Below are 14964 nucleotides of genomic sequence, written 5' to 3'. Positions count from 1 at the left end.
AAGGAGGGAACTACCCTCGAGCGCGTGAAAAGCATCGGCAACCATGCTGTCTTTATCGGCGGCTGCTATAGGTGCCTCTCTCTCGACGCCGATAAGTTTCCGTCCATCCAAGCCAACTGCATATACTTCACGGAACGTCTGGCCTCGCCGTCCACTGACATATATCACCTCAAGGATGGAGAAGGAGAACGAGGCCCCATTGGAGCCGCGCCTTCGGCAAACCTGCCAGCCTTCCTGTGTAATCATTTGACTGCGCATCCTTTAACCATCATTCTGCTGCTCTCCGTCTACACTTTCAACCGCCAGTCTGGCCAAGTGTCCAAGGTGTTGGAGTACGAGGATCGTCTTCTTGAGCAGCTCCGATCTGGTGAACTGTCGCTTGAGGATCTTCTTCACCGGGCGTCTCAGGAGGGGATACTGATTCGGAGGATTGATTCAGTTTAGTATCCTTATATACATACGATGATGAATCCATTGCAGTACTTTTGTATTTTCTGTCATGTGTTCTTGATGTCCTGTACTGCAAGTATGCAACAGACGGCTGGTTGCGTCTTGAAAAGTCTAATATCAATGCAGTGCTTTATCACTTTTGTTCTGCAAAGTTATTTTATCATAGTACTTCAATCTGGTGCATTTGCTGTAGAAAATGTTTGGTGAGAAGAAAAAACAGTAATGTGTGGTGTGTTTTGATGACAGGTTCTGATAGTTATTAGAAACACGCGACATTACACCGTGTGAATTTCGGCGACTTGTGCTATCCATTTGTAAACTTTACAGCGTGTGAATTTTGACAAGTTGCTATCCATTTGTAGCGTACAGCGATGCCAACATTGAACCTAGAATGCATCACATTTGGCGTAAAATTCCATGTAGTATAAATAAGTTAGGTCTGTATTTTGAATTCTTAACAAAAATGTATGCCCTTCAATGAATCATTCGGCTGCTCTCCGTCTACACTTTGAACCTGCAGTCTCATGAAGTTTCCAAGGTGTACGAATACAAAGATATATAATGATCTTGAGCAGATCAGACGAACTGACTATTTCTAACCTTCTTCTCCGTGTTCGAAAGCCGATATGGGCTCACGCTTCAGGTGTGTGTATATCCTCTTCTGTTGCAACTGAACTCCGGTGTGTGTATCTCAACACCCATATGTACAATCTATGGAATATAGACGGAGTTCATCAATCTATATCAGATGTCTCTCGCTTCCTCCCTGTCGCTTCCGACTTCCGCTCCGTCACACTCGCTCGTTCGGAGACACCGACGATAGTGGCGAAGTCAGCCTCAAGAATATGTGGGGTCATTGTCAATTTTTTTTAAAAAAGTTCTTCACAATATTGTGTTTTTGGTTGTTTTCCTCAAGTGGGGTCAGCTGACCCGGCATAAAATCTGCCACTGGCTGACGCCCCCTTCATCCTGCCATGCATCGCCCCCAAGCCCGTGCCGCAGTCAGCCCTCACAGACGTGCCCTTGCCCTCACTCCACTTCAGGTGCACGCTGCCCCCGCCCCGTCGATGCATCATATTAACATTTCCTCGTACATCCCCTTCAAGCTCTGCGTGAAAGCCGGCAACTAATCAAAGTGGCACCATCTTTTCAGGTCCGACACTGCTGCAACTCTCTTAAACTTCTTCCCTTACATTCACACACAATATAACCTCTATTAAATGTGTGAATGTGACAATGGTGGTGAATTCTTCCCCTACTTCCTCCGTGACCACTTCTCTCGCCATTGTGTGATCTTCCGCTTGTCATGCCCCCACACCTCTCCCCAAAATGGCAAAATTGTGTGTCTCTTGAACACAACCAATGACGTACTTCGCACCCTACTCATCCACGCCCACATGCCACCCGAGTATTGGGTCGAGCCCCTCCATACGGCAAAGCATCTCATCAATAGGCGTCCCTCCTATGTCGTCAGTCAGCTCACCCCTACCACCTTCTCCACGGACAACATCCCACATACGATCACTTGCGCGTGTTCGGTAGCCTCTGTTTCTCACCATGTAGCACACTAACTAGCCCCTAGGTCCGCACCTTGCGTCCTTCTTGGCTATCCCCTAGAGCACAATGGGTACTTGCTTCTTTTCATTAGATTCTGGAACTGGTGTTGGGTACAATGGCGGAGACAGGGGGGCAGCAGGGGCCCTAGCCCCCCTAATGTCACTGGTTTAGGCCTAATATTAGTGTAAACATTGACTTTTTTGCTGTTAAAACAATGCATTTTAATGATCTGGCCCTCCCAAACAAGGTTTATCAACGTTTGGCCCTCCCAATTTGATTTTCCTGGCTCCGCCACTAGTTGGGTATGAGCCTTACTTCAAGGAAACTTCAGAGGAGCATGCCTATCACCAAGCTAAAGGTCTTCCAGGCAAGGATGATGATTATCTTGGATACTTGTACACTAGATTTACTTGCAATAGTTGATGCGATGCTTTCGTGATTACTTTATTACCTATCCACTGTCAAAGCCTTTATTATGCCATGATAAAGCCATAACTCCACCTCCTAGCGAACCATGATACATGCTGCTATGTTATTTTGTATGATGTCATTTCAGCTCTTATATCATGCTTACTTGGGTTATGTTTATGTTAGCATGGGACACATATACACGATAAGCTCTTGGAGGTAATTAATTGGTAGGCCAATGACAATGGTTGGAGGACGGGCATTTAGGCCTTGGTGTTTTGTTCCAGTCGAACCCCATGAATGAATGCACTAACCACTTGTGGGAGGTTTTATCAGGCCATCCTCATCCTTTTCCTTGATAACACACTATGTCCAGACTAGAACCTGGTTTTCTTGGTTTGGTTCTTCCGCATGCAGTTAGTGAGGGGAACATCACCTATAGGTGGACTGCATGCAAGTTGATCAAGGGGCTAGTCTGGTCATGAGCTAGTCACCAACCTCTCACCACGGTTAGGACTGGATCAGGGTCATGGCCGGACTTACGATCTGGCGGGTGGCCATGAACTTGTTTGTTATGTACGAAAACGAGTTGAGTCGTTATAGATCTTTTGGCTCTAGTCCATCAAATGGGCGCCTGCAATGGGCAGAATCTAGTTGGGAAGAGTGAACGTGTATGGATACCTATAATGGGTCAATGGTGCCACCCTGCAGGGTAAAATCTTTTCGAAAAGTTGTGTCCACGGTTATGGACGACTTGGAGCTTGGTAACAATTCGTATAACAACTTCAACCTAATAATTAAAACTTGACAACATGTGAGTGCCTTGACTTTCTATTCTTCGTGGGGTTACACGAAAGGGAGGACACGGTAGTGTTAGCATGTGAATATGATGAATAGGTTGCTATTATGTTGTGAATAGGATGAATAGTACACGAGCTACCGATGTTTGGATTACGCTGCTCATCTTATATCTGTTTAGACGTAAGTTGGTAGTCGATTCTTAGTGCTTGCAGCTTCATCACATATCCAATCCGTACCCAAATGTATTGTTAGTGCTATAGTACAGTTGGTAATGAGAGTTGTTGAGTACCCGCGTACTCACCCTGGCCACAAAAACAACAAATTGCAGGATGTTCTACAACTGAGATTTTCAGGTTGCTATTATGTTGAGTTCGATGACGATGACAAGTAGAATAGTGCATATATAATATGAACTCATATGTTTCGACATTATTATATGTGTTTCTATTGAAAATATGTTTTCTAACCATTCTACTAATTGTTTGTTCAAAATGGCCGCGCTTTTGCAGCAATGAAAGCCACTTGCTAAGGTTGTGGATGTTGACGCCATATCTATGATAATTTCAAGATCCGTGCCTTTGCCAGCCTTTGGCACCGCCTTTGGCATATCTTGATTGTATTTTACTGTTCTCATGGGTGGCCTACTGGCCTGTTCACTCGACAATGTTTTTATCTGTACTTGGCCAATGCACCGATTTATCATGTTGCTACATACTCCCTCCGTCTAAAAATATTTGTCGGAGAAATGGATGTATCACCTAACTATCATTTATTGAACGACTTGTCGTTATACCCCCGCAACCTTCGATCCATCTATCTTAACATCGTTCTACTTCAGAACTGAATCCAGTGACTTTACCACTCGCTTTTGATATCAATTAGATGGATGGAGTCTTTCTTATTGATGTGGGCAAGGCAGGCAGCTCCTCTCAAATAGGTTGATCGGTGTCTTTCAAAAAAAGAAAATAAAGTTTCTTACTCCCTTTTTCTGCATGGTAAGTTTCTTACTCCCTCCAAAACATGTTATTTGACGCTGGTCTAGCACAAAGTTGTAGAAGATCAGCGTCAATTAATATGAATCGAAGATCTACGTCAATTAAAATGAATCAAAGAGAGAATAGTAGAATGGACTACTGACTGAGATTTCTGTGACCGCATGTGCGGCGTCGTGGCGTGTTGACCAATCAAATGTTCGACGGGGAAAAAAGACGTTCGGGTCAGAGTTTCCCGCAGCTCTTTGCGTCGGATACACGATCCACGACAGTGGTGAGTCGGCGAAGCTTATGGACGCGCGTTGGTCGCGTACGTACTAGCAGCGTGGTTGAACAAGAGCCCTGTGCTCTTCCACTACATTGGCAGCAGCTGATAAAGATCTCCATCAAAGGAGGGACTAGCTGTATAGGAGGTCAATTTCAAAAAACAAACTGTATAGGAAGTCGTTGGTTTATACGGTGTTTTTGGACGGACTAGGTAACAAAGTTCAACGTGATGTAACGCCACAGTTGACTAGCATGATGGGTGTGCTTGGTTTGTAGTATGTAGTTTGTCATATCTCCCCGGTAATATTCCGGAATCAGGCAGCTATACTATGCAAAATGCTGAAGGCTTGCAGCGTCTAGCTAAACTGCTTGGAGTTTAGATCCTGCCGGCTAATTAACATCTCCGACCTTTGATGCATCCGAAATAGGGATGGCACCCGTTGGAGTAGGGTACGGGTTGGAGCCATGCATACCCTTACCTGTCTCAGTTGAGCTTAATTACCCATCATCTGTACCCATATTCGTCAATAGATACGATTCTTTTTTCTACCCATCACCCGACAGGGTAAACGGGTACCATGGGTAAAAATACCCATGTTTGCAAACCATTAATTTGATCATACATAGTCATAAACATCAACATATAATCATAATATGTAAACAACAACACATTCTATAAACAACAACACATCCTCATAAATAGCAACACCTCAAAACAACAACACAAACTCATAAACAATAACACATAGTCACACATTTTAATTTCAAACCCACAACATAATGTGTAGGTAATTTGTGCGTGCTATTCAGATTTTATACGGGTATATGGGTATGAGGGTATGAGTTATATGATCCCTTACCTATACCCGCTCTATCCGATGGGTACGAGATATCTCTCTGTTTATATACCCATGAGTAATTTTTTGTCCCATACACTTACCCTATTAGGGTTTTTAACCACCGGATACGTGGGTAATGGGTGCCTATTGCCATCCCTAATCCAAACTGCTAGCAACCATGTGTTTCTGTAGATCCTGAATTGCGATCATGGTTTTCTTTTGAGCGACTCTTAGTTTAATTACCGACCATTTAATGAACACGGACTATCTGATCCCGAGCTCAAACGCTCCATGATGAACAGTAAAATCACAAATAAAAAAGGAAACAAAATAAAAACACATTGTGAGAATTTTTGACAAATGTTTTGTGTGCTCGAAACATTTATTCTGAAATGACATTCCTGGAAGTCGTGGCAAGAAAAAAATGCTTCAAAAATATTGTTTTTGAAGCATCTTGTAGTGTTTTTTTAAATGCCATGACTTTTGCTAATGTCATTAAAAAATCCAAACACACAATACATTTGTCAAAGTTTGTCACAATACAATTTTACAATTTTTTTTGAATATTTATTATTATTATTTTTGGATTGTTCATCCTGAGATCATTTGAGCTCGGGAGCAGAAAAGGACTTTTGCCAAATAATTTTCTTTGGTGTAGTGGGCTCAACTCCCAGATGGCAGATGCAATGACACGCCATGTGAGCCATGAGTGATAGACGACATAAAACACAAGGTCTATATTTTTGCAGCACCCAAGCATCGAGAATTTTGTTGTTATGCGCGTCGATGACCTGGCTAAAAAAGGACAAGAGTCCATGCAAAAAAACAAAGGGCAAGAGTGAGGCCTTTTTTTTATCCTAATAGTTGACGAACGTTTGTTAGGAGAGGTTGGCATTTGCAAACGTTTTCGATGGCAGTTTTAGTTATCGACATTTTCTTTAGAAGAGCATAGCAATTTTTGGTATAGAAGGTAATTTTTCACAAGAAAATGCCATCACTTGATCACGATCCAATGGCTGTGAGGGCCTTCGCTGGGACCCCCTAAAAACCAGACGTTCGCCTGATAACAGCTTAACGATTTGGGGCTGGAAAGTTTCCTAGGAACCGGGGTTAGGTAACTTCTTACGAAAGCAGCATGACGTGCCTAATTCTGATATTCCGGGAACTTGCGTGATTTAATATGAAACAAAATTCCTCTACTTATCACTCTTGACGCGCAAGGTTGACTTGCCGTGCATAGTCTCTCGCTAGCACTATCACTTCAGCCTTGAAATACCGGGAGTAGATCAGTACTGGCATGAGGCATGACCGAGTACTGGGGAAGTAATAAGCAGTAGGTAAGAGAAGAACACTAGCTCGATGGCCATAGCCTCAGCGGCGGCAGTGCTCGTGTTAGCGATCGCGGCCGCGGCCACGGCAGAGACTCCAGCGCCGCCGATAGGGCTGGCCGGCTGCGCCACCAGCTGCGGGGACGTGAGCGTGCCGTACCCCTTCGGCTTCGGGCCGCCGCGCTGCCACTGGCCGGGGCTCAACCTCACCTGCGACACGAGCGGCCCGCTGCCCCCGAGGCTGCTCCTCGGCGACGGCGCGCTCCGGGTCGCCGCCATCTCCCTCCGGAACGCCACCGTCCGCGTGGTGCGCGCGGGCTCCATCGTCGACAGCGCCAGCGTCACCTCCGACCGCAACGTCTCCTTCGGCGGCGGCTTCGTGGACGCCGGGTACATGCTGTCCAACGGCAACGAGCTCGTGCTCTCCGGCTGCAACCTGCTGGCGACGCTGGTGGAGGACCTCGGCGTGGGGCCGGGAAGATCGGGCATCATCAGCGGCTGCGCCTCCTTCTGCTCCTTCCGCAACAAGAAGGTGGACAGCGTCGGCCAGCTGGCCGGCAAGTACTGCTCCGGCATGGCGTGCTGCCAGGCGCCCATCAACTACCACAGCTCGCCCACCGGGGTGCACCTCCGGTGGCTGGACGCCGGGAACCACAGCGAGGCGCTGACGTTCCTGCCCACCTACGTGTTCGTGGCGGAGGAGGGGTGGTTCGACCGGAGGCCGCTGGCCGACGAGCTGCTCAGCGTGAAGCAGAGCCCGTCGGAGGCGGCGCTGGAGGTTCCCTTCGTCCTCCTGTGGGGCGTCAAGCAGGGGCTCCCACCGCTGCCGACCTTGACGGCCAACACGTCCACCGCTTGCTCCGACGACGCGCACCGCAGGCTCTGCAAGAGCGACCACAGCGTGTGCGCAGTCGGAAACCTTGGCTATACGTGCCAGTGTCACGGCGGCTACGACGGGAACCCCTACCTCACCCATGGGTGCCAAGGTTAGTCTGTAGCTGCGTGCACATCACCTATAATTTCTAAACCTTTTGGATTCAACGTCTACCTCGTACAATAGGCCGCAATTCATGGAACGCGCATGTGCCTCGCAGGAAAATGAACCAGGGACAGTTCACCTACCACCTCGTTGCGTAAAATAAGACTATATTCTGTTGACCTTAATTTTCTCTATCTATACTTATATCAGTAGATTAGTAGATAGTACTCCCTCTGATTCATATTACACTTCTTAAATATAAGACCATTTTAGAGATTTCAGTAAGGACTATATACAGATGTATATAGACATATTTTAGAGTGTAGATTTACTCATTTTGCTTTGTATGTAGTCTGCATTGGAATCTCTAAAAGACTTATATTTGGGAACGGAGTTACTTGTCTTAGTTGTCTAGATAAGGATGTATTAGACACGAGTACGAGTACGTTCTATTGGCAGTTGGATAGTTATCGGTCGGAATGACAAGTTTATCCAGCCAGAGGTAGTGGAAACCATCTCAAATGGGTTTAAATAAAACAGTACTAATAATATATGAGATTCTCTATTGCAGTAATAACAAGTTTATGACAGCTAAAATAACAATTTTAACAGAATCAAGCGTGTGGTGGTGCCAAAAATGATACATGCACAGGCCTTTTACTGAGTGTTATGGGCCTTTCCTTAAATTCTCTTCACCCTCCCCCCCCCCCCCCCCCCACACCCCCCCCCCCCCCCCACACACACACACACCCACCCTCCTTGATTTTCACCCTGGCGGGCCACGTCACCCCCTAATCCAATCAAAACATGCCAATTCAACACCAGCCCGTAAACGTTAAGCAATTTTTCATCGATGTAGCATTTCTTGGGTGGTGGACCAGGGGAAACGAGTTTTGCTACACCTAAGGGATGTTGTGGTTGTTTTTAATCGGACTTTGTTGGGTGTGCATCTTCAAAGTGAGGTGCGTATGTCTACCAATTTTGGGGGGAAACAAGGAGCCGCTATTTCTCACTTACCTGATAATTCTCGGTGCATTGTATTTAGGTATAAATATAATATTGAATTAAACCATGATTTATCTGTCTATAATTGTATAAAAAAATACATTTTATCTGATAAACACTTATTTAATAAGTATTTATTGACTTGTCATGAAAACATAATTTCATTTGGTAAGTCGATAAGAGATGATACAACTAAATGACCCTATCAACACTTTAAGGTTTATTAATGGATTAAATACAATATTATGTGTACTCATTTGATCTGGGTCAGTTTTTGAAAGTATCTTAAATATCCCGGTTATTACTGCGAATGAACCGATAAGTCAGCACTCCGATCGGTGAACCTGAACTAGCAGCCTCACAAAGTCACAGGATTGGCTGCATGTTTTGTTTCTCAAAGTATGTTTGTCACCCGGTGCTAATAGAACTGCCTTGTATAGATGAATATTAAAAATGATTCAGATGTGTGTGTGACCTTCAGCTAGAAAATGGAATTCATACAATCTCCCAACAACGCGAGGCACGTCTTCTGTAGGAGCTGCACACTATTGTCGGCATTTTCTTTCCTTTTCTCTTTTCCCTTTTTACCTTTATAAAATACACACACAAAAAAAACTCAGTTCCCAATTTTGAAATACACAATAAATAATTTCTAAATACACATTGATTTTTAAACACATGATAAAAAATTAAAATATGGGGTGTTTTTTTTAAAATACAAAGTGAACATTTTTTGCTGCAAGATGAACATTTTTTAAATATGAAACATTAATTTACATATGAACTTTTAAGATACAGGATGAACGTTTTATAAATGAATGAAGGTCATTTTAAATTAGACGATGGACACATTTAATATGCAATAAGAATTATTAATACACAAGGAGTAATTTATAAATACATGATGAATCTTTTTCGAATTCAACAAGAATATCTTTTGAATGCAAGATGTTCATTTCAAATGCATCATGAAGAAGAAATAAGAACGGAACAGTAAAAGGAAAGACAGAAAATAAAATAATGAAAATAAGGAACAAAAAGAGAGGGAAAAGAAACAAGAAAGTGGTTGCATTTTTGTAAATACGCGATGGACATTTTTTTAAATTTCGGCTATCTTTTTTGAAATACATGAGAAACGTTTTCCAAATACATGTTGAAGTTGCAATCCAAACTATTCTAAAAACTACATGTCGAAGTTTTATAAATACATGGTAAACATTTTATAAATATATGATGGAGACTTTTAAATACACGATAAACATTTTGTGTACATTATGAATATTTTTGAAATGCACACGATTTTTTACATATACATTTATATTTTTCAAATACATTATGAACATTTATAAAAAATGTACATGATGATTCTTTTCTAAAATACATATTTTTTAATACACAGAGAAAAGTAAGAACACATAAAAAGTAAAATTACACACAAACACACACACAAAGCATACAAATAAAATAAAATGAAAATTATTATTATTATTATTTAAAATAGTAAAAATAAAAGGAGGACAAAAAATAGAGAAATAGTAAAATAAAATAAAATTGCACCAAACTGAGAAAAAACCAAAAAAACACTATAGTTCAATAAAACTAATCCCCAAGGTCGAAAACAATCGGTCCCAAGAGAAACCAGAAAATGATGAAGCATGGGTTTGAAAAAATCAAACGAACAAACGTCTCCATCCTCTTCTCTCTACCTGTTGATCGTGACCATGGTTCTTAATAGTGTGCAGCTCGACAACAACAATGGAAAATAAATCCATGCGTGGGAGTGCCCGGTCCGCGGCACCCATTGAAGCACAATTAGAAAACCTAACTAGGCACAATTGAAGCACAATTAAACACAATTGAAGCCAGATTTGACCATCTCACATTCTACTTTAAGGAAGTCGACACAATATTACTTTGACAGAGTGACTTATCGCCACCGTACCCAAGTTGTGTGCTGCCCAACCTCTTAATTTAGTGCCAATGCCCAATGGGTACTCACGCTACACTTTTGACTAGGTTGTAATGCCATACATCAAAGAAAAGTACTCGTATATAATAGATGGAGAAGGCAAACTGTCAAACTAACTAGTCGAGTGTCAGGTATTTGCGCAGTTGTAGTTAACTGAAGCATTCTAGCACTGATCTAACAGAAGTTTCATGGAAAGGGGGGAGTTTTTCACTAAATGCCATTGTAACAATTCATCATTTTTATGGTATAAAAAGGGAAATGAGAATGTTTTGTTGGAGAATAAGAAAATTATACCGTCCACATCCAAATTCAAACTACAAATCATTTTTTAAAAGATGTAATCTGGATTCAATATTTTTCGGAGATCCAAGTTAAAACAAATGAGCGCTAGTTATATTGTTATAAATTGATCAATCAGTAATGCAAGTTCCCACAAACCAGCGCTTGTATGTTTTCAGGAAGGTCTTTATGATGTACTAAATAATATATATTTTTTCATAGATGTCAATGAGTGTGAGCAGCCACATGACTATGGGTGCTTCGGCAAATGCATCAACACAATTGGAGGGTACAAATGTCAATGCCCACAAGGAACCCACGGCAACTACACCATCAAGGATGGTTGCATCAAGTCAGCGGCTACAGGTTAGTATGTATGTTTCAACTTCTTCAACTTCATTGGTAGCTTTAGATAATTTAGTATTTCATCATTGGTTGCACAATACACATTTATTGTTTCATTTGACCATTAGTCCTTTTAGGTATTTGATATTTTTGTACAAAATACACTAGGGGCATGTCAATGTATATAATAGCATATTAAAATAGGGTTACAAGAATTTACATACATAACGAGGGTCTAGATTATTAAAATAGATTCTTATGAAATAGATAAACATATATCTTTTTTATGCATTTAACTTGTCTCCATAACACATAGACAAACATAACTAGTTGTGAGGCTAATCTTCCACGATATATTAAGGGATACTTCTATGAAAATGTTACTAAGGAAATTACATTTTGCATCAACTCTTACATTACCTGGCTGAGTGGCGCACGAAGCTAGTGATAAGAAAATAGGAAGTTTTTTGATTAAATTAATTCATGAATAAATCATGAGCATGACATGGACAACATTGATAACATATTGATTACGATCTAACAGAGCATGTACTACGCATATAGTAGAAACATCTACGCATATCGCTAGTACTGCTACAACAGAAAGAAACACGAGAAGGATAAACGATGTATACCCTCCAATCGGCCACGCGGCGGTGGTGGCGGTGGCAGCAGCCGCGGCATCCTCGGCGGCCTCGGCCTTCTCAGCGGCGGCACGGTCGGCGTCGGTCGACATGGTGATGACGAAGGTGATGCAGACGTAGATGAACAGAAGCGAGCAGTCGCGTAATCGCTACCCAAAAACCTAATCGCCCCTCTCCCGTACAGGATCCGGAGAAGCGGGTTTCGAAGGCCTGCTCTCCCGTCAACCGTGTACGCGGTGAACGGGACGGAGTCGCCGGCGGCGGCAGCAGCAGAGGAACGACGTGGGCGTGGAGGCGGAGATGCGTTCTGTTTCGTGGCGTCTAGGGTTGGCAGTGTCCCACAGCGTCGAGAGACGTGGGCTGAACCCACGTCCAACCTGTCAAAGACTCTCCGTTCCTGTCCGGCAAAAAGAAGCGCATAGGAGTGAGCTCGGCTCGGCTCAATCCTGCCCGCGCCGAGGCGAGCGAAGGAGTGCGCGAGGGCCTCATCTCTTCTCAAGCTCCAATAGCATGAGGAAGAGGATCCCTTATAAACCACTCCAACTCTCCTTCCACTTTCGGGGTGGGACTAAACTTCCCACCACCTTGTCATGCCACCTACATGGGCCCTTAGAGATCAAATCTGAAATTGTCATATGGGCTCTAGGCCCATCTCATATTTCAACAGCTAGTGGTCTTACACCTTAAGGGCATGCACAATGAAGACGATTAATCATGGGTGTCTAAAATAAAGAGAGGCAATATTGCCACATCATTAATCATATGCATAATAGTTAATCTCTGTAATGTAATTTGGTGGTTAGGTATACTCATTTTCCTTGTTAGCACACCTTAAAGCACATGTTGTGAACTTAATTAAGCATGTCTCCTTATAAGCACATGTGTATCATGTGAGAAACAAGACCTTTTTACAACGCGAATATATTCTCCTCTTGAATTTCAAAACAAATGTTATTGTCATGTTGGGAAAAATTGCATAAATTTTAAAATCCAATGTCATCAGGAATAATCCCATAAAACTACATTTTCTCACACCTTTTAACCAACGAATAAAACCTTGTAGGGCAGATTTTTTTTAAAAGAACAAGGAACTTATTAAAATTTTGCTTCATATATGAAACTTCGGTATATAGTCTCAAACTTAATGAGAAAAGGTTTGGAGTATATAGGGAAGCCCTTGCTACCCAAAATAAGAATTTCTAATAAATATTGATTTATAGCCCTGCTCATTGCACCCTATTGATTCCATCAGTTAAAACACTGTCTTTGTACGTGCTCTAATATAAAGTACTTTTGTTACATATATATTTTAACTATATGAGCTTACAGTCATGAATATTCTTTTTTATTTGAGGCTCAGATTAGGTGGGTAAGGTTTTTATTCTTGCTGCACACTACACGCAAGTATTGCAATCAAATCTACAAATATTAGGGAAATATATACAAATTCCTTGTAGGCTAGAGCATAATTTTTTAGTTTCTCGGGATCTGGTTCACTGCATACACCGTGTATGTCACTTAAAAGGTCATGGTTGTACTCGCTAAGCTTATTTCATTTCATGTATTTCCTTCTAAAGATGTTGATGTTGATTTCGAGTTCTCGGTGTTGAGAGTAATACTAATATTAACCCACACATATACAGGAACAAGCATCGGTATAGGAGTTGGCAGTGCAGTAGGATTTATGCTTTTGGTTCTCGCGACAATCTTTGTGGCCCAAAGGTTTAAACATAAGAGACAAATACTTTTGAAACAAAAGTTTTTCAAGCAAAATCGTGGGCAGTTGTTGCAACAATTAGTGTCCCCAAGGATAGACATCGCAGAAAGGATGATCATTCCCATAGATGAACTTGCAAAGGCAACAAACAACTTTGACAAAGCACGTGAGCTTGGCGGTGGAGGCCATGGTACAGTCTACAAAGGGATCTTGTCGGACCTACACGTTGTGGCCATCAAGAAATCAAAGATCACAGTCCAGAAAGAGATAGATGAGTTCATAAATGAGGTGGCCATCCTCTCACAGATCAATCACAGGAATGTAGTGAAGCTTATTGGATGTTGCCTAGAGACAGAGGTACCATTGTTGGTTTATGAGTTTGTTTCTAATGGAACCCTCTATGACCATCTCCATGTTGAAGGGCCAAAATCCCTTTCGTGGTTAACTAGGTTCAGGATTGCAACTGAAATTGCAAGTGCTCTTGCCTATCTTCACTCGTCAGTTTCAATCCCAATTATCCATAGAGATATCAAGTCTAGTAACATACTTCTGAATGAATCTATGACATCGAAGGTGTCAGACTTTGGAGCTTCAAGATACATTCCAACGGATAAAACGGGATTAACAACAATGGTTCAAGGAACAATTGGATACTTGGATCCTATGTACTTCTACACAGGCCGCCTCACAGAGAAAAGTGATGTGTATAGCTTTGGTGTCATTCTCGTTGAACTGCTAACAAGGAAGAAACCATTTTCATATTTCTTCCTTGATGGAGATGGTCTTGTTTCCCATTTTGTCAAGTTGCTTGCTGATCAAATGTTGGTCCAAATACTAGATCCGCAGGTCATAGAGGAGGGAGGCAAAGAAGTTCATCAACTCTCCATACTTGCAGCATCATGTATAAAGTTAAATGCTGAGGACCGGCCTACAATGCGACAGGTGGAACATACACTCGAAGGCCTTATTGTATCCAAGAAATTTGTCCAAAACAACGTGGAAGTTGAGAAATTTTCGGAGAATGACATTACTATGATGAATTGTTCGCTGGAAAAAGAAAGAAAAAGCCCGCCGGAATGCAGCAGAAGATACAGCATGGAGGAAGAAATATTGATGTCTGCAAGGTACCCTCGGTAGAGACGCCAGCTTTGTACCACATGCATCGCAAAATATAAGGATTACTCACTTGTATAATTGTATTTATGTGTGCTGTTCTAGACTAGAACCTCTGTTACTGTCGCTTTTTCTTTTATGATAATATACAGTTGTCATACTTCTGATTTTGGCCCGCTGGATAGCTACCTAGCTACACATGCATTTTTTGATAAAGGCCAATTTTTATTGACCGATAATGCAACAAAGGCATTACAAACATCATCCTTGT

At 42.2% G+C, this 14964-nt stretch overlaps 1 protein-coding gene across 2 annotated transcripts; it reads left to right on the top strand.

Annotated features, from left to right (window-relative positions):
* The first annotated feature begins 6592 nt into the window (after nucleotides 1-6592).
* On the top strand, nucleotides 6593-14861 carry LOC125525241 (wall-associated receptor kinase 3-like). 2 transcript variants are annotated; one of them, XM_048690246.2, is made up of 3 exons: nucleotides 6593-7628; nucleotides 11097-11240; nucleotides 13507-14861. In XM_048690246.2, the coding sequence occupies exons 1-3, from the start codon at nucleotides 6674-6676 to the stop codon at nucleotides 14715-14717; spliced, it is 2310 nt and encodes a 769-aa protein (XP_048546203.2). In that variant the 5' UTR covers nucleotides 6593-6673; the 3' UTR covers nucleotides 14718-14861. The 2 variants fall into 2 exon arrangements, with proteins under 2 accessions (XP_048546203.2, XP_087384594.1); XM_087528468.1 differs by lacking the exon at nucleotides 6593-7628 and having other exon boundaries at nucleotides 11120-11248.
* The last annotated feature ends 103 nt before the right edge of the window (nucleotides 14862-14964 follow it).

This window comes from Triticum urartu, chromosome 1A (assembly GCF_056163025.1).
Source record: "Triticum urartu cultivar PI428250 chromosome 1A, HENAU_Tu73, whole genome shotgun sequence".
Lineage (NCBI taxonomy): Eukaryota > Viridiplantae > Streptophyta > Magnoliopsida > Poales > Poaceae > Triticum > Triticum urartu.
The sequence above is the reverse complement of the archived record's forward strand: the minus strand, read 5'-3'. Positions and strand labels throughout refer to the sequence as shown.